General features: G+C 42.1%; 3 protein-coding genes across 4 annotated transcripts; 1 reads left to right on the forward strand and 2 right to left on the reverse strand.

The window, feature by feature from the left end:
• Window positions 1-843: 843 nt before the first annotated feature.
• On the reverse strand, window positions 844-1,757 carry Cpr2 (cuticular protein 2). Its single transcript, XM_076814692.1, has 2 exons — window positions 1,746-1,757; window positions 844-1,596 (listed from the first exon to the last, which is right to left on the reverse strand). Exons 1-2 carry the CDS (start codon window positions 1,755-1,757, stop codon window positions 844-846), a joined length of 765 nt encoding a protein of 254 aa, XP_076670807.1.
• A 4,062-nt stretch (window positions 1,758-5,819) lies between these two features.
• Window positions 5,820-7,108, forward strand: LOC143370442 (cuticle protein-like). Its single transcript, XM_076815579.1, has 2 exons — window positions 5,820-5,902; window positions 6,368-7,108. The coding sequence occupies exons 1-2, from the start codon at window positions 5,831-5,833 to the stop codon at window positions 7,046-7,048; spliced, it is 753 nt and encodes a 250-aa protein (XP_076671694.1). The 5' UTR covers window positions 5,820-5,830; the 3' UTR covers window positions 7,049-7,108.
• A 2,119-nt stretch (window positions 7,109-9,227) lies between these two features.
• Window positions 9,228-15,995, reverse strand: Smc6 (Structural maintenance of chromosomes 6). 2 transcript variants are annotated; one of them, XM_076813906.1, is made up of 21 exons: window positions 15,859-15,995; window positions 15,544-15,694; window positions 14,881-15,125; window positions 14,567-14,759; window positions 14,339-14,491; window positions 13,993-14,237; window positions 13,801-13,920; window positions 13,583-13,713; window positions 12,982-13,182; window positions 12,713-12,909; window positions 12,473-12,619; window positions 12,204-12,388; window positions 11,831-12,141; window positions 11,538-11,757; window positions 11,295-11,465; window positions 11,042-11,229; window positions 10,787-10,952; window positions 10,263-10,376; window positions 9,983-10,180; window positions 9,767-9,900; window positions 9,228-9,664 (listed from the first exon to the last, which is right to left on the reverse strand). In XM_076813906.1, the coding sequence occupies exons 3-21, from the start codon at window positions 14,986-14,988 to the stop codon at window positions 9,628-9,630; spliced, it is 3,219 nt and encodes a 1,072-aa protein (XP_076670021.1). In that variant the 5' UTR covers window positions 14,989-15,125; window positions 15,544-15,694; window positions 15,859-15,995; the 3' UTR covers window positions 9,228-9,627. The 2 variants fall into 2 exon arrangements, with proteins under 2 accessions (XP_076670021.1, XP_076670022.1); XM_076813907.1 differs by lacking the exons at window positions 15,544-15,694; window positions 15,859-15,995 and adding an exon at window positions 15,216-15,459.
• Window positions 15,996-18,648: the final 2,653 nt, after the last annotated feature.

An 18,648-nucleotide genomic window follows, 5' to 3' on the forward strand; every position in this document is an offset into this window, starting at 1 on the left:
TGAAAATTATATTCATTTAAAATTCGTCTTACGTTATCTAACATTTAAAACTTCGTTTTGTTTAGCCCTTTAAATGCTGCTAGGAAAAATTTGCGTTCGCTTATTGTATGCAGCGGGTATGTGCGGGGAACGCCCATAGGCGTTCAACGACTATGGTTAACAGATGTGGCTGGAGGAGTCCCGCACGCAGCGTACGCTGAGGATTCGAACTCTCAGCCCTCATAGGGTTAATGTATTCTCTATTCGTTCTAAAAAATTTGAGAATATTCTATTCTTTACACGGACATTACTCGAGATTAATGTACTGATATAGTGCCATTTTGAAAACAGGGACATCAAAGAAAGGATTCTGAAAACAAGAAACCTGGCTGGACAGTTTCGCGACTTAGTAGTCGCAGCAGTTGCTCTGAATTCTGAATTAGTTTTCACCAGACGTCACCATCTCTTGCATCAGTCTGCGCGATGACAGCGGGCAGTGTAGAAATTTGACGATCCAGCGCGGCCGCCGCTTGAGAAACGAGTACGAAAATAGAGTGTAGAAAGTGGGTCGGATCCGGTGGCCGCTAAGACCGCTAGAAGGATCCTCGGGCAGGTGCGCCACCCCATGGTCAAGGTACCACGAGTGCGTCCTGCTGCTGGGAGCGATCCGCAGAGCACTCAGCCCCGGTTCCCCCGCAATTCAATGATACACCAGGGTTGAGTAGGGTAGGTGGCAGGTGTAGCGCAAGAGAGACAGGTAGCCAAGTACATTCGTAACAAATTTAATTAGTCACAAACAAGTGCTAAAAAAATAAATAAAGTTCAGCCTGAGTCGACGCCGTTGGGTGTGTAGCGCGGGTACGCTTAGAGGTAGTGCGCCGGGGCAGCGGCGTACGACAGAGCTGGTGCTGCTGCGTAGGACAGAGCTGGTGCTGCGGCGTAGGACAGAGCTGGTGCAGCGGCGAGCTTGGCGTAGGGCGATGGGTGGGCAGAGTAGGCGATGGGTGCTGGGTGGGCAGAGTAGGCGATGGGTGCTGCGTGGGCGACGGCTACTGGGGCAGCATGGGCGTAGGTCAGAGGAGCGGCCAGTTTAGCGGCCGGCGCGGCGTAGAGGGCTGGGGCAAGCTTGGCGACTGGTGATGCGTAGGCCAGGGGTGCAGCGTGAGCGACGGGTGCAGCGGCGATGGCCTTGACGGCGACGGCGGCTGGCTCTTTGCGGACTACGGCGTTGAATCCGTTGACTGGGTCAGCGGTGTAGTCGACGGTGCGCTTGGTGCCGTCAGCGTCGATGAGGGAGTAGCTGCCCTGGACCACGTCACCGTCCCGGCTTTCCTGTTGGCTCTTGGCGTCGCCGGTCAAGGCATCGTGCACATCGTAGGCGTAGCTGTACTGGGGATGGGGGTCGTAGTCAGCGTCGACAGTCTTGGTGACCACCGCCTTGGTAATCGGGGCGACAGCTAACGTCTTAGCGTAGGCCAGAGGGGCAGCTTGGGCAGCGTAGGTCAGAGGAGCAGCTGGGGCGGCGTAGGCCAGAGGTGCAGCTGGGGCGTAGGACAGAGCTGCTCCGGACAACACACCGGCGTTGGCGGCGGCCACGAGGGTGGCGAGGGCTACGAACTAGAAAGTCGAAAGCGAATTGTTAGAAGTTCGTAGAATCTGGTTTTACCTGCTCTTAGGGGTAGTTTGTTGGGCGTCGGTGTCGGGTTTGATCGGCCTTAGCGATACAAGATGTACCGTGTACGTCGATCGTCGGCGTCCTTACTCACCTTGAATACCATTGTTGAGGAGATTTGGTTGGTTTGGATCGACTGAGCGACTGATGATGTCAAACGGTTATTCGGACTGCTTTATATACTGGCGCGCGGGCCATTGCCACTATTCTCCCCCTCCCAATTCGGTCAGGTTTTGCCGGACTTTCAAAGTTTGGCGGCAGATCGTATCAGCCGACCGCACTTGAACTTGGCCGGTACTAGGGCACCTCTCATATTCAACATTTCTCGATACTCGACGGGCAGCATGGACGAGAAACGCTGATTTCGTCCGCAGCCGAGCGGACTTATTCATAAGCGATCGTTCGTTATGTGCGGGTACCCTTGTTGCGTGGGTTTTCAATTAGACTTGCCCTTTGTGGAGGTTTTCTGTATCTTTGAATTATCAAGTTACTTATCAGCTAAACGAACGAAATTTATAACAGACAGTTTGCGAAACGAAATTGTTAGAATTATTAGTTTTACAGGAAGACACTTAGAATATCTGAAGTGCTATATATGATCCGGTGTTAAATTTTGGACGCGAAAGTTGATAACATATACGCGTTAGAAGGAACTTAAAAATAAAAGATCGAAATTAAACATAAAATTTCGATTTATAAAAAGAACTGTTTACACTTTGACCATCTGAATTATACAGCATTTTGTACTGTATTTATTACATGTTGCTTTTATTTTTCTTTCGTGTCTGTAAATCTTCCTTTCTTTTTAACAAATTCCAGCTGTGAATACCACTGATAGGTACGAATTTTCAATATTCAAATAATTAGTTCTATTCTACTGTTCCAATACCCCAATCTTAAGTCGACCGAACGAGTAATTAAATTTAAGCATAAAATTCGCTTAATTCATGCCATTCCCTGTTTACGAGTCTCCCATTGCATCGCAATTTCAGATCCGAGGGACGATCGTCGAAATTCAATTTTGCCAGCAGCAAATCGCACGGTGGATCGATTTTCTAAATTTCACCAAATTCCACGGCAACTGGCCCCGACGGACGAGAATTCGTCGCGAAACTTTCCAGCGATACGTGTCGGCGGGTGTATCCCGATCTACCTCGTCCGTTGCGTCATATCTAACGTTACCACCGAGCAGAAGTGGAGCACTTTCATAAAGAAAAAATAGGTGGGCCGTCCGAAACGCGGGGCCCGCTGTCGATCGATCAGTAGCCCCGGGGCCAGCAGGAAACTATATCGATCTCGATCCAGAATCAAGACCTCCGCCTCCGCCAGCTCCTGTCCTGTAGAATCCTACGATCGCGTGGAGCAGTCTGCGGCGTAGCCGCGTGAAATCATTGCCGCAACCCGAATTTAGGTCTTCCGCACTTGTTGCGCACTGACCGCTGGAATTTTAATGCGTTCTACTCCTATTCCTTTTCTCGGAACTTGGTTCCTCGTTGCCAATTGTCGACAAATATTCAGGCAAAAAATATACACAAATTAGTAAACCATTAACAAACAAAAAACAGACCATGCGGGGTGTCGATTGCTCGCCAAACAAAATGCAGTTTAAGGGGACCTTCCGGTCTAAAAGTCGATTTTTTTTTTTTATTTCATTTTTCGAATGTTCAACCTTTTAGGAATGCGTGTTTAAAAGGATTTAAAAGGCCACTCGGCGCCCACATAAAACTTTAAACGCGTTTTTCTCGAAACAGTGTTCTCAAAACTGTGGGATCTGTATTTTCAAAACTTATTATCCGATTCGACAGAAACTTTCTTTATTTTGAAGAATATACTTCTGGCTAGGGGGGATACAGGAAAAAATACAAAAAATTGAAAATTTATAATTTTCAAAGGCGTTGAAAGGATGAAAAATATAGGGAAAAAGTGATTTCACACTTCAAGTGTCGTTATTTTCTAAAAAAATAAGGTTTTTGTAATTTTGTCTGGTTTATCCCCTAGCCAGATGCATATTCTTCAAAATAAAAAAGTTTCAGTCGAATCGGATAATAACTTTTGGAGATACAGGTGCCACCGATTAAAATCAATTTTTTTACGCCTTGACTTTAACGACTCCCCAGTGCCGTCTGCAATGATTAATTATAAAACAAAAAATATATTTCTATAACTTAAGGCATCCTTAATACAATGCAAAAAGTCCCATTGAATTATATACAGTAGTTTTCCTTTAATTAATTCCTAAAGGTCACCTATTTTTGGGGGCTCTAGACCAGAACCTCCCCTTAAATTTCACGCCGTGGTGGACGAACATCTACATATATTTACGTAAGATGTGTCGGTACATAGTTATACCGATATAAGTAACATTTTGTATTTTGTAATGTAACGTATGTATGTGTCTTAGCAAATGGATCTGCTTTTAGGACAGGAGAGTATGGATAGGCAAGAAGTCGACAGAACTTGCACGTGTAGCCGCTACAAGTGTATGTTAACGACGAAAAATAAGGAAAATCGTATCGGTGCGAGGAATTAATGCAATATAAATTTCTCTATATGCCTTAATCGTGTAAAACTCCGATGATTCTTACGTCACCAACTCCTTACATCACGAGTACGTAATCTCGTCCTCTTATTTTTTCATACTGCGAAAAAACCAGTCGATTCTGCCAATTATGGTGGAACTCAAGGTCGGTGCACGAATTTTTTACACCATCGAACTGCAGTATATTAAACGATACAAGTTGTTCGTTCCGACCGCTCGACTGCCCCCTCTTCTACTGAAAATGGTCCTAATAGCGTCGAAGCAGGTAACATATGGCGAGGACTTTAACGAATAATTACATGGCAAGAAAATTGTCAAATTTTTCAGGGAGTTTCATGTAACAGAGATAGAATATCGTTCTCAATTTTAATTTAACAGCAATGCTATATTATGCAATTTTTAACACGCGTATCTATATGGTTTTATTTCGCAGAATATTTCAGAGATAGTAGGTACTTAATTTTTTATCAGCAAATAGTTCGAAGTATTCGTACAAATTAATTATCCAAGATTTAATTTTTTGATGTTCTATGTTTAGGTGTCGCAGATAATAAGATCTCCTTTGTTATATATTGATATGCAGAAGTATCGGTGCCGTCTTAACACAGAGGCGAAAGAGGCAGCTGCCTCAAGGCCCCGAAGCTCAGGGGCCCCTGAAAAATTGGAAAATTACAAAAAATAGGGTTGTAAAAGCTAGAAAAGAATTGGGAATGGACCCTCCAACTGTGGCGGAAAGAAAATAACGAATAGATACAGCAAAATTTAGATTTTAAAATGGGGCCCTTTCTCGTGGAATGCACCTCACGTTTAATCTAATTTATTTAATTGTTTTAATACTTATTCACTTCGCGCGATAGCGCGCTATTTTTTATTTTGTTTAATTTAGAATAATTTCGGGGGCCCCATATGGAGCTCGTCGTAAGGCCCCCGAAAACAATAAGACGGCACTGAGCAGTAAATGCATTTCAGTTGAAATCGTTAAACGTAATTGCAGATGTATCAGTTGGTGACTCGCGAAAGTCACTAAATTTCCCAACACAACTTTCCCATTGTTCCCAAAATTCATGGAATCAGTATTCGATAATCTGCGCATATGTAAAACAAAAGGAAATATGCTAGCGAGGTTTCTCTAAATAAACGATCTAAACCATATTAACAAGTACTATCGAAATCAGAAATAAAAAGAAACAAATATTTCATTTAATTTGCTAAAACTATACGATCTGCGTTCACACTTTACCATACCGCAGAGAAAACTGCGAACGATGCTTAACTAAATAAAAAGCGGCGTAAACCAAACGGAGGCTAGCGAAACAATTAATTCTGCAAGCAATCAGCAATGACCAAAATGTTATAGAGAAGAAAAGCGACGCCGCGTTTCCATCGAGCAGAAGTCCGAAGACGGATTAAGTAACTCGTGGCAAGGACGTGGCCTAGTCCACGGCGACGGTGTTCATGATGGTCCAACGACCATCGTCGCTGTTCGAATTGTTCGTGATGGGCGTGGTCCGATTTCTTGCTCAATTTTGTGCCACTCTGCGGCCGCAAATCGGGTGACCGTCGAAGGTACCGTCACCCAGTTACGTCAGCGTGCCCGTGGGTCCTGCTCGCGCGGTATAAAAGCCGAAAACCACCCGACCATGGTATCATTCGCATCACAGACAGACAGATCAACAGATCAACCAATCAAGCAAGCTACAATGGCTTTCAAGGTATAACAGCCGAGAACTCGTAATTCATTCTGCGAACACTTTCAAAGCAGTCCGCCGACTACCGGGACGGGTTTCGATGCGCGGCGACGAAGTATTTCGTACGACTTTATCATCGAAACTGTCGCGGGCCTGGCCGATTCTAATTATTCGCCCCTCGGCGCCGAAAAGTATCACAAAATCATTTGTCTCTTCGATTAACGTTCCTCCTTTTTTTGCAACGCTGCGATCGAAAGTGGAACGCACGTCCGCGGCTCTGATTTCAATAATCCTGCACGTACGATTTCGGTAACACGACTTTCATCGACGACTCGAGAACGGTAGAATTTGAAGCCCGCAAGCGCTCCGGGAGATCGGTGCATACTCGCAAGCACGGTATCGCTCGAGGCGTTACATATTTAAAAGTTGATTATCCGATGGACCTAACAATAGAATCGCATCTAACTTAAAGTACAACTCTGTTCACAGTTCGTTGCCTTCGCCGCCCTGGTAGCAGCCGCCAACGCCGGGCTTCTGCCCGCTGCGCCTCTGTCTTACGCCCCAGCCGCACCCCTGGCTTACGCGGCCGCGGCGCCGGTGATCGCCGCCAAGACGGTAGCCGTGGCCCCCGTGGCCAAGACTGTGGACGCTGACTACGACCCTCATCCTCAATACAGCTATGCCTACGACGTCCACGACAGCTTGACCGGTGACGCCAAGAGCCAGCAGGAAACCCGCGACGGAGACGTTGTCCAGGGTAGCTACTCCCTCATCGAGGCTGACGGAACTAGGCGCATCGTCGACTACACCGCTGACCCGGTCAACGGATTCAACGCCGTCGTCCGCAAGGAGGCCGCCGCTGCTCCTCTTGTGGCCGCTGCACCAGTAGCCAAAATCGCCACCCCCATTGCTAAGATCGCCGCTCCGATCACGTACGCCGCACCAGCCGCCCAGGTCGCATACGCCGCGCCAGCTGCCCAGATCGCATACGCCGCGCCCGTAGCTAAATACGCTGCTGCGCCAGTTGCCTATGCTGCTCCAGTCGCCAAGCTGGCCGCCGCACCAGCGCTCTCCTACGCCGCACCCGCGCTCTCCTACGCCGCTCCATTCGCCAAGATCGCTTCACCCCTTGCTTACGCCGCCCCAGCTCAAGCCGCCTACATCCACTGAAACCGATCTGTCTTCTATAGGGATAATGTCTGTCAAATAAACGCCGTTTTCTAGCAAGTACATACCGTGGTTCTGCAATGTCTCAACTCCCTCTTTGTCGACTCGTCCACTCGGCATCGTCCTTCCACCTTTCATCCCGCTCCCTTTTGGTCGCTCATAGGAGCACAGGGTGGGAGCACCTGATATGCAGCGATGTAGTTACTTATACCTGCTTGCACTTCGTGTGAAGGTAAATTGGAAAGTGGTGGTACCTATGCTGCAGAAATGAATTGATATTATATTTGCGTATTATTCGTTGGAATAATTTTTTTTCACAAGTTCAAGTGGTATACGTGTACTTTCAAATCGTCAACACCGTTTCGTATGCTATGGTATACCCATACAGATTTATGTACACACTAGCAAAATTCCTCCGGGCTTCGCTTCGGGCCTAAGAGATATTAAGGACTCCATGAAAACACATTTCACTCCTTTTACTCACTTAGGGGTTGATTAGGGCAAAATGCTGAATCTGGTTTTTAGGCATCTGTGTGGGTAACCTTTGTACGTAAAAACCAAGTTGATATCTAATCGGGCCTAAGAAATAATGGTGTTTTGGAGGCAGATAAAATGGGGGTCTGGTCAGTGGCACATATAAGGAAAAAGGCCCAGGTAGCAAACGTTCTGAGGGGCTGATTTTTCGGGAAAATGAAGAGGTAGTTTACTAAAAACGAACTAAGTATGTAGTAGTGCAGAAAAAAATATAAGACATATAAAACCATAATTTTTGTTTGTGTAAATGGGGCCTGGAGGGGGCAGCGACTCATTGGCCGCCTATTAAATCCGCCACTAGGTCTGGTAAAATGATTATATAAAGTGGGAAGGTTGATAGGATGGCAAATAACCTGATGTCGAATTGATGATTAAAGGACAAGGACTTTGTTTCTGAATGAATTCGCCACAGAGTGAGGAAAGTAGGGTACCTTCTGGTAGGAGGCCTGTCATAAGTAAGTCGGCACTTACCCCAGAACCTTGGAGCAGAAAGTGTGCTCTCTGTAAGATTTCTTTCGCCAGTTAATGAAATCTATTTAACATGCATAATTTGGCCATTACATAAAATTAAAGGATTAAGAGGCTGGTAACTTATAAAATATTTGCCATTGGCGAATATTATTACTTTATTTGTGTAATTAACCCTTTCACGCCTAACGTCGGATATATCCGACGTACACGAAACGATTCCAAAATATAGATATGTAATATGTATATTGGCGGCTAGCATCGCCGTCGAGAAAGGGTTAAAAGAAACTTATTCAGATGCAAAAATTAACTAATCGTTATCTTAAGCGTTTCGCCATTTCGAAGCAGAATTAAATACTCCGCTCTTAATTCTGCTCATCTTAACATATTCTGCATACAATTCCAAAGATTTACATATATTTAACAAAAGTAAAAACTTTATATACAACTCTGTTCGCATAATTTCGATTCGCTTCTGAAACTACCACGAAAACCTGTTCCGACCGTGTGCAACAACTTATAACTTTCTTGCCATGCGATACTCGCAGAACAGATGGAAGGGCTGAAAAATTCGCATGAAATTAATGCTGCGCGCGTGTAGGTAATCGTTATACAGCGTGGAAGAACTGCCTGAACAATGACATGGATTCTGTATCCACATATCACTCGTTCTTATCGCTCGTTAAGGGGACACCTTTTCACTAACCATTCACGGACGAGCCTCGCGTTCTCCAACACTTTCTCCGCCCTGAAGTGGCCGTGTTGCTGGTTACACAATACAACCACGCCTCGTACCCATCGGCCGTTGCGAGTGGTGCACGTAATATAAGCCGTTGCGTTAATCGGGAACCCCAGGCAAACCAGATTCGTGCAACGATCCCACCTTGATCCACTTACGATCCCGCGTATCCTCCTCCTTAAGCGCGCTTTATTGCTCTGAAAGTGCATAATTAATCACAGGATGGCAGTTAATATAATACTAAAGAGAGACATAATTCACACCCCCTTATAGAATGGCCTTTAGCAACTTTATGGTTGTCATCAATGCAAATTACCAAGCACGACAATTGAACGGTATGTTTCATTTTACGTTTCACACGAATTCCATGTCCTATTCTTGTATTCTGAAACAGAGTATCACGGCGAAAGTGTAATTTTCAGGATTTACGGAAAAGTGATCCATTTTTATCATATGTATTTTATTACAAAAATACAATGTACGCTGAACAAGATTTTAATGGAACCATTGTTATAAATATATTGCCCGTAATTATAAAAATATGTTTCGCACGATACTCCTACTTGTGAGCATTATCTTTCATTTTTGCTTCCGTACCGGAAATTTCTTCGAAGTAGACAAAAAAATACAAAAATGTTGGATTTTTGTTTCTTAAAACACATATTACATATAAACTTTTTAATGTCAATACGGTAATGCAGTAGCATAAATATATTATTCTTACTTAACAGTAGTAAAAAGCTCTCACTTTTAACAAAATCGGTCACGTTATTATGTTCCTAATATATTCTAAAGAAAATTATAAGTAACACTTGTTAAGAAGTACTAAACTAAGTTGTACTTATTGATCCTGACTTGCCCTCTCTGGCGCCGCCAACCTGCAAATTAATATGTTCGAATGGGTTATATAAACTGCACTTTCTTTGCATCGATTAACTGTTAAAAATTACAATTTTCACTTGCATCAAGACTACACTTACCGATGGATTGTTACGTAGTCCTCTGCAAGGACATTGGATGTGTCTAAAGGCGTTAAAAATGTGAACTGGCTTTGCGGGTGTGTTTTAGCATGCTCCAAAAGAATGTCCATTATAACTCGCCGGTTTACTTTATCCTAATTAAAATAATCATTAACGAACACTACACTTTACATACACATAGAGGACTCTTAACTTTCGCAAATATTATGCACGTACCATGAAAACGTCAAATTCGTCTAGGAAATAAAAAGGTAAACCGGTGCAATCCCAAAGTGCTAAAATAAAGGCAACAGTCGAATAAGACCTTTCACCGCCTGACAATGATCTTGCGTCATTGGTTGACCTTTTAGTATCGTTTTGCGTGTGTACTTCAAGTTCAAGTGTCTTCCGTTCATGGTCGATGTGTATGGCACCCTGGCAAACAGGTTTAACGCAAAATGATAACATAAAGAAATGAAAATACTCCTGTTGTTCCAGCAGACATTTTCATACATACTGTTTTGTTCCGCAAAGCGAGCACATTGGAAAATGAACTTTGTATGCTTTTTCCATAAGTGACTTTCATGTCCGCAAATAATTTCTTTCGAGTTTGCAACCGTTTAAGATGTTCCTACAACATACAAGCATTAGTTTATTCACATTTATCTTCCTTGTTTGTGACGATGAAAAGAAGTATAAGGATTAAGTTATTCAGTTCAACGTTGTAAATGTTATAATCAGGACGAAAGTTTTTTTAAGATCATTTTTAAAAAGCTTTCAGCTGCTGGTGATTTTTAACGTGATCTTTTTATTCACTCTCAAACGATTCGAGTGACCACACGAGTGGATGCTTGGGTCGAGTATATTTAAATAACAAAATTCGTCACACCATAAATTATTACGATAGCTGTGCTACAATCACAAATTTGTTGAGAAACTTTCTCATGGTTGAGGTACGATTTTCTCTATTTACAGGATATTTGGCCCAATTACGATATCTGCATTATCATGTGCGTAAAGGAGAAAAATGTAATAACTCACTTGATAACTTTTTTCAATTTTCGAAGCCAAGTGAAAATCCTTGCCGCACTTTGCTTCTTTTTCTTTTAACTCTTGACGCAATTTTTCTATAGTACCCAATTGCCGCTCAATCTCGCGAATCTTGGTTTTCAGATCTTTAGATAATCGTTCAAGTTCCTTGGCAGATCTGTAAAAATATTCGGTTTGCTTTTCGGTCATACACATTCCAGCAACTAATACGATATACATTATCCGTATACACAGTAAGTTATTAACCTTGCCGTTTCTATTCTTTCGCATCGGTTTGTAGCATTAGACACAGCCTTTTCAGTAACCCTTTGTTGCGTCTCCAGCTCCGCGGTTGCATTTTGCAGCGCATGGCGGAATGCCTGCAATTTCTTTGCCGCGTGTCTGCTCTTTGCACGCATTGCTTCTTTTTCATCCTGCAGTTGTTTTATACTTTCCTAGATAAAAGATGTACGAATGTATAAACACAGGATATTAAAGCGACCTTCAATTCAGAAAATACCTTCAAAGGCTGAATTTTTGAGTCCAAGCTCTGCCTTAGTTCTCTATGCCGCTTGACTTCTGCATCTAAGCTCTCAACTTTCTTTTGAAGCTCAAGAACCTCTACGTTTAAACGAGACTCCTCGCGTTTCTCCTGGTCTAATTTCTTCTCCAACTCGTTCAATTCATTTTTCTGTGCCGAGATTTGTATTTATGTTATTTTTATACATTTCACGAATACCTCACTTTTGGATAAAGTACTTACAAATACAGTAACAGATATAGCTTCGTTCGCTTCAATTTTATCCTTCAGATCATTGATGGACGCTTTATATTGACTTCGAGCCGCATGAAGCTTGGCGACTTTCCCATTCACAGATATTAATTCGGAATTCGAACGTTTCTGTTTCTCGCAAGCTGTCGTGTACGATTGCATCGCGCTATTCTTCTCGTTATCTATACTACGAATCTCGTCCTCTAATGCGCTGATAGAAAAATCGGTCCATGAGTTTCACAGTAATCGTACGGCAAAAAGAAAGAAGAGGTAGACGAACATACTTAATCGTGTCTGTAACAGAAACTTGGAGGAATCTCGCTTTCAAGCCACGTGGCCCGCCGTAGCTCCTATAATTTGGATCTGGGTAGAATGAATCGCCTTGCTGAGTGAAGGCCCGTTTACAATTCCGTGGAACTTTTGTAGCGTCAGACATAATGCCCGATGCTTCCGTGCTAGTCGGTATTAACAAAACACATTCAACTTCCCGCTGGTCGATGAGACAATTAGCAACGACAGGATCTGATATATCCATTGCGTCTAACAGATTAGAATAATTTGGCGAGTAAGTACAGTGTGCACGAACATCGTGGGCCTAAAAATACGAATGAACTTTTATACAGCGAACTATAACATTTTAAAAAACAATTTACTTACTATATTATAGAATTTGCTGCATATGATCTGTGGGGTTCTTTCGTTTAGATAAATCTCTTTCATAATTACATTTAATTCTTTGGCATCGTGACTATTATCTACACAAAACGTACTAAAAGTGTTGGGTCCTAAATAATTTTCAACGGCAGGTGCCCATGCTGGATTCTTCATTTTTATATGCGCCCCTAAACACGGGTGAAGAAACACACGCGTGTTGTAAATTGAATGAAATTATCGATACGAAATAAAAGAAATTTTCAACTATTTACCAAGGGGGCCGCGTGGTTTTTGTTTGAAATGCCCATTGCTATATTCTTCTTCGATCCTTCTTAAGAGGCGTGGTATATTTCGCCCAAAGACACTTAAGGCATTATCCGAATGCTGTTTCCTTGCACTTAACTCTCGTCTGATTTTCACTTAAAATGGGATTAGATTGTTCAGCCTCGTTCGACTTGATTTCGTATTTCGAGATGTGACATTAATTTATATGCTAATAATTAAATACTCACGTATACGACTTTCACAGCCGCTTGCTTCGATTTTGAACGCTTGAATTTCTTTCAAAAGGCGCATTTTATCAGTTTCTAAATGTGTTTGATGAGTTTGTTTGGTACGTAATAAGGCTTCAACCTCGTCCAACTTTTGCTCCAAATCTGTTAACTGCTGTTTCATCGCGTTCCTCTCACTCTGTTCTGCATTATCACCACTAAAAGGAACACGTAATTGTATTGGCAAGTTGATACGCATACAAAATATATAAGAAAATTATAAATGAAACCTTTCTAGTCGATGTATTTCCTTTCGGATCATACTAATATCATCTTCCAATCTCTTAATTTTACTTTGAGCAGAGCGCCACTCTCGTGCTTTGGTGGAATGTGCGTCTTTATTTATGCTATAGTCTTGCTTCGTTTTATTATACACTTCAGAGCTGCTAGCAACTTCCTGTTCTACACAATTAATTTCTTCTCTCAATTTTCTATAAAAAAAAATAACGATAACATATATCACATCCTATATACATGGAAAAAGAATGAATGGTGAATCACCTAACATTCTCTGCGTTGCATCACTGTTACAATTCAATGCAAGTTTAAATACGTATTATCTCTAATTTTTTTTTTATCAAATATAGTCACACAATTTTATATTACGTTTGCACCCTTTATGTTATGCCATACTCCTCCCGTTCGCGTTAAAGGATGAAAGTATAGATTCTATTACAAAAGAAGATTTAAGTGACCATCAGCTTATGGTATCTCAATCAGACTTCCTTCCCCAACTTTTTCCGTATCACCGAGGATGGAGATATTCGCGAGTAAATCTTAGGTGACTCACCCTATATACTTGTCAGTAAAACAGTTATTAATTATTCATACTGGATTTTATTATTTATTTCTTCATCTTTGGAGTCTGCAGACGATTCGGTGTCCCTGAGCTGTACAAGATTGTTTTCGCATTTGTTAAACACTTCCTCGACCTTCTGTAGTTTTGTTTCTTCTACTATAGCCTGCACAGTGGTATTGGAATTTGATGTTATTAATTAAGAGCTAGATATTGTTCTGTATAATTCTGATGTATCAGATTTGTCACTCACGACTGCCCAAATCAACTCCATTTCAAGATCAGTCACTTCGTCGTGTAATTTATCGATGCCTTCCGCTCTCTTTATATTCAACTTAAGCTGTTCCACTTCTTTCCTTGCCTCGGACAATATCTGTAACAAAATCTTGTTAGCATATGCATGAAACACGCCACTCGTTGCAAGAAACACATAAAACAAGTGCACCTCGTTGTACTGTTTTAACTTTTGATATTCGTGTTGACACATTACATCAGCTTCCTTATAGTTATTACCGATTACATCTAAGAGCGTTGCTTTCATAAACAGTTCGTACTTTTCTTGCGGCTTAGACGACACTAGAAAAGTTCTTGATATGTCCTGATTCAGAATAGAAATTGGATTGTCTATCTGAATGTTCATCGCTCTTAATATGTTATCCAGCTCGTTTCGTTTCGTAGAAATCACTTCCCCTGTCAAACACAATTCCACATATATATCTGCTTCGAATATCTTAAAGTATACGCAGAAATTCAGTTAATCGACTCTAATAACAAACAACTGCCTTGCGAACCTTTCCAGTTTCTAATTTTGTACGTAGATGAATTTCCAATACTACGAAAAACCGTTATTGTATTGCCGTAAACTTCTGGCTTGTACGCCATGGGGCCATTGTTAATCAACGTCACTTCGATCGTCGCTGTGTTTTTCCCCTTCTTTATGAAACCTATTCGTGAAAGAAATATATTATAAAGAAAACGAACAGTTTTCACTGACGCTATACCGTAACGTGCGTTTATACCTTTCACAGACGCTCCGCGACTTGTGACATTCGCCCTGGCTCCAAGACCGACCGTCAAAGCCGTTAATATTGCACTTTTACCGCTCCCATTACGGCCAACAATGAAATTTACATTCGGGTTTAATATTATTTCCAAGGCGTCGTGGCACATGAAGTTTCGCATCAGAATTTTTGTTATCTTCCCTGGTTTAGCCTGCAAGGTAAGACGATACACAAGAATAACTCTACATTCTGATGTACCTCTGAATGCGAGGAATTGCAAAGCGAGAGCTTATCTGGCTCTCATAGAATCATTGATAAATCTAACCACTTACTTCGTCGGTAAAAACAAACGTGTCTTCTTTTCCCTTCGCGCGTTTCGACAGAAGTTCCTCCGATTCCACGGACTTCCTCTTTTTCCTGCTTCTTATATCCCTTTCCATGGTTTCGGCGATACTTATTTACAATCCAGTTACGTGCAAATTGTATGCTCATTCAAATAGCCGCGCAACCAACTACCGCGTACACCATCTTCCTCGTAGATGCTTATCGATTTCATTACAAATAACCTTCAATCATCCTGCAACTTTTATAGACTCCTTCCATTCAAAATTTAAAACTGTGCTTCTTTCCTTCAATAAGCCGGTGACATCAAGATATGTTATCGTACCGAACAACTACCTAGAGAAACGCGTGTATCTTTCCCGCCAGAGAACACACTTCTATGCCTACAACCATTGCGTACGAAACTGTAGATTTCCCACTACCGTTTACTTATCCTCCGTTTCCGCCAATAACACAACAGCATCGGAAAGTAAGTACACGACAGCCAATCACGGAAGAGAATTTTCAAAAATTCAAAATGGTGGTATATAAAGGGTGCACTCAATGCTGGCTGCAGGTGGGGTGGGGGAGAGGGGAACCATCCAACCGCCTAGGGCGCAAGGCCAGTAGGGGCGCTCAAACAAATTTTCGACAAGACTGATTATTTAACTCACCTCTTTCTTTTTTATTAACACTGTCGCTTAGGCTAGCGTTTGATTTCAATTAATAGATTGCTTCACGTTCGACGATGTTTGTTATATTTATATGATAATATTCTTGGTCCGCGCTCTGTCTTTTTAATTTATATTGTCATTAAAGTCACTCCTGAAGGTAAAAACATATCATTGTCGTGTTATTGAGGACTAAGTACTGAAAATTAAATATTTTATCACTGAAAGGCGACGTGAGAAAATTTCTCCCAGGGTGCTGAGACTCTAAGGCCGACACTGGGTATAAGTAAAAATTATTTAAATCAAGGTTACACTTACTTCGTCCTAGACGCATTAAATAAATAAAAGGATATAGCTGCACATATATTATTAAAATTAATTGTGTACAGTGCAAAAAATTACAATATCGTCTCGAGACCAACAGATCCTTTTGGACGTTCGCTTTCATACTGCGTTGCAATTTTATTTACGAAACATTCGCAATAGTATTATCACAGACGAGGTACAGAATAGACCGATCGGCTATACTTCCGAAAACCGGTCAAACCCGATTGGGCTGAAATTTTGCAAATAGCTTCATTTTGCATAAAAATAACGTTTGCGAGAAGGATTTTTGGCGACTCGAAAATTTTTTTTTTACCATTTCAATGTCATTCTCTATCTTACCGACAGAGCGGAGAATCGGATTCAACAGTTATTCAGTGCATTCTCCTTATTAATCTCCTAAAATCTATAAAACAGAGATCAACTTAGAAAGAGATATCAGCTTGATACTGGGTATTAGTATTGGTTTTGGGCTAGTTTGGGGCGGGGGGCGCGCGCCCGCTCGCGGGCGCGTAAAGCATGGTAGCGAACCGATGTGAGTTTACACGGGGCCAAGCTTCAATGCATTCTCCTTATTAAATTTGACTCAAATTTTGCGTACAGGATTTTTTAAACACATGTACGAATCGAAGGTCCTGGTTCTCCGCTCTGTCGGTAAGATAGAGAATGACATTGAAATGGTAAAAAAAAAATTTTCGAGTCGCCAAAAATCCTTCTCGCAAACGTTATTTTTATGCAAAATGAAGCTATTTGCAAAATTTCAGCCCAATCGGGTTTGACCGGTTTTCGGAAGTTTCGCCGACCGATCACCCAATGCTATTTTCTGTCTCGCGGTTTTGGGGCTCATGAGCCCATTACCATTTCCGTGTCACATCCGACGTTAGCGGCTAAGCATGAAATAAGAGTGCAGCACTACAAGACATATGTCATTGATACACGCATCATATGGAGCGGCATACTCACCTCTTTAGCGTCGCGCGGTATCCCTGACAACGCGGACGAGAGTGGGAAAACTCTACAGCGCACGTGTGTTCTGGCTTCGCCAGCGCTGCTTTAATATATGGGTTTGTTTCTATGCAAATGTAGCTGTTACAATTACTTTTTGACGGTAGAAATAAAAGACGTCAGCAAACAATGTTCCATTGAAAGGAATAAAAGCAGGATCAGAGGAGAACGAAAGCTCATTATATAACCTTCCAAGACAACAGTTATTATTTCTTTACTCATAAAAGGGAAAAAAGGTTCCTTGCTTTTCGTTAATCCGTATACAGCGTTTCCCATCTTAAACGAGCGACTCTTCGGTCTCGAGAAGCCCACCGGTTGACTGTCGAAAGCAATAAATCTGGCGGGCCAGATGGGACTTTCGGTACGGGAAACTAGGTATATAAATTGTTCGTGTTTCTGATAGATGCTTATTTATGACAGCATCATCAATCGATTGCTGGGATTTCCTGATGAAAATGAGTCTACATAGAACGAAGCACTCCATTTGTAAAGTACAGTGGTACCCAGGTAAATTAGAACGAACACCATTTTTGTGCGACCATGCTTAGCCTCATCCTTCATCGCTTGTAGCCCGTACGAAGCACCGAACAACATTTATAATTTTCACTGCTATAAAAATGATTTTTCATCCGGGAAAAAATTATTCAGAAAGGCCGTCCCTTCTAGATTAATATAAAGAAAGAACCAACTAAATCCGACAAATAGTTTCCGAGGTAAAAATTCATAAGGATAACCTATTTTCACGAAAATAGGCAAACAGATCAGGGGACCCCAGATCAACGTCAAATATTCACAGCGGCAGCGGAATATCCGCTCCGGTGTGAGCACACACGCGGATTCCGGTACCTCTGCCACTGCGAACATTCCGTTGCCGCTTCGCCTGCGGATAAATCGCTGCCGCGTATAAAAAACTGCCGCGAATCCATCGCGGCGAAATGTTCGCTGCCTCGTTGGTGGAATTATCTAGCAAATAGAATTTTACAAATTCTAAAGACATTTGCTGATTTGTTCTGCTTTATATGTGATTTACTTATTCGACGGTAGGTGGCTGGAGGTTGTAATTCTATTTAACAGTTACAGTTTTGCAATACGTTTTATCTTGTTACATCTTATCTTACGCACCAGATGGAGAATTTATTAATAGCACCTATACCTAGTTTCTTTACAAACTTTTTACGATGAAGCCTCGAGCTATCGTTAAGTACTTCGTATTATTTTATTAATTCCACGCCCAGTCTTCAATTTATTCGTTTATGGCCAGGAAAAGTTAAACTCATTGTTAGGATGCGAAACATTTGGCGTTCTTTCCTGCCCGGCATTGCTTTCTATGAATAGCGATTGACGTATCATAAACTCAGGGAACACCAAACCTTGCACATGGCCTCAGCGGACCATTCGCATAATTGCCACCACGTGCAACGGCCTGCGCCGCATACCTGCATTGCTCCCTACGACATATTAAATATTGTTGCGGCGTAGAGGTACCTCTTCGTTAGCCATCGTTAACAGTTTGAACACTATCTACTTACATCAATAACCGTCCCTTAATTGTCTCGGTCCCTTTCTCCGCTAGAAGTCCCTGCGGTACATATTGATACAATTACCGAATGAGCAAGATGTAACTCGGATTATTCGAGTCTCAAGTATATAACAAAGAAAGATAACGTATCGTAAATTCGATTTGTTATTTAAAGAATGCCCAACTCTCTCCTGGTGTAGAAAAACGCAGACGAGGTACATATGCAGGGCCGAGCACCATTATGCAAGTTATGCTCCGCA

This window comes from Andrena cerasifolii, chromosome 6 (genome assembly GCF_050908995.1).
Source record: "Andrena cerasifolii isolate SP2316 chromosome 6, iyAndCera1_principal, whole genome shotgun sequence".
Lineage (NCBI taxonomy): Eukaryota > Metazoa > Arthropoda > Insecta > Hymenoptera > Andrenidae > Andrena > Andrena cerasifolii.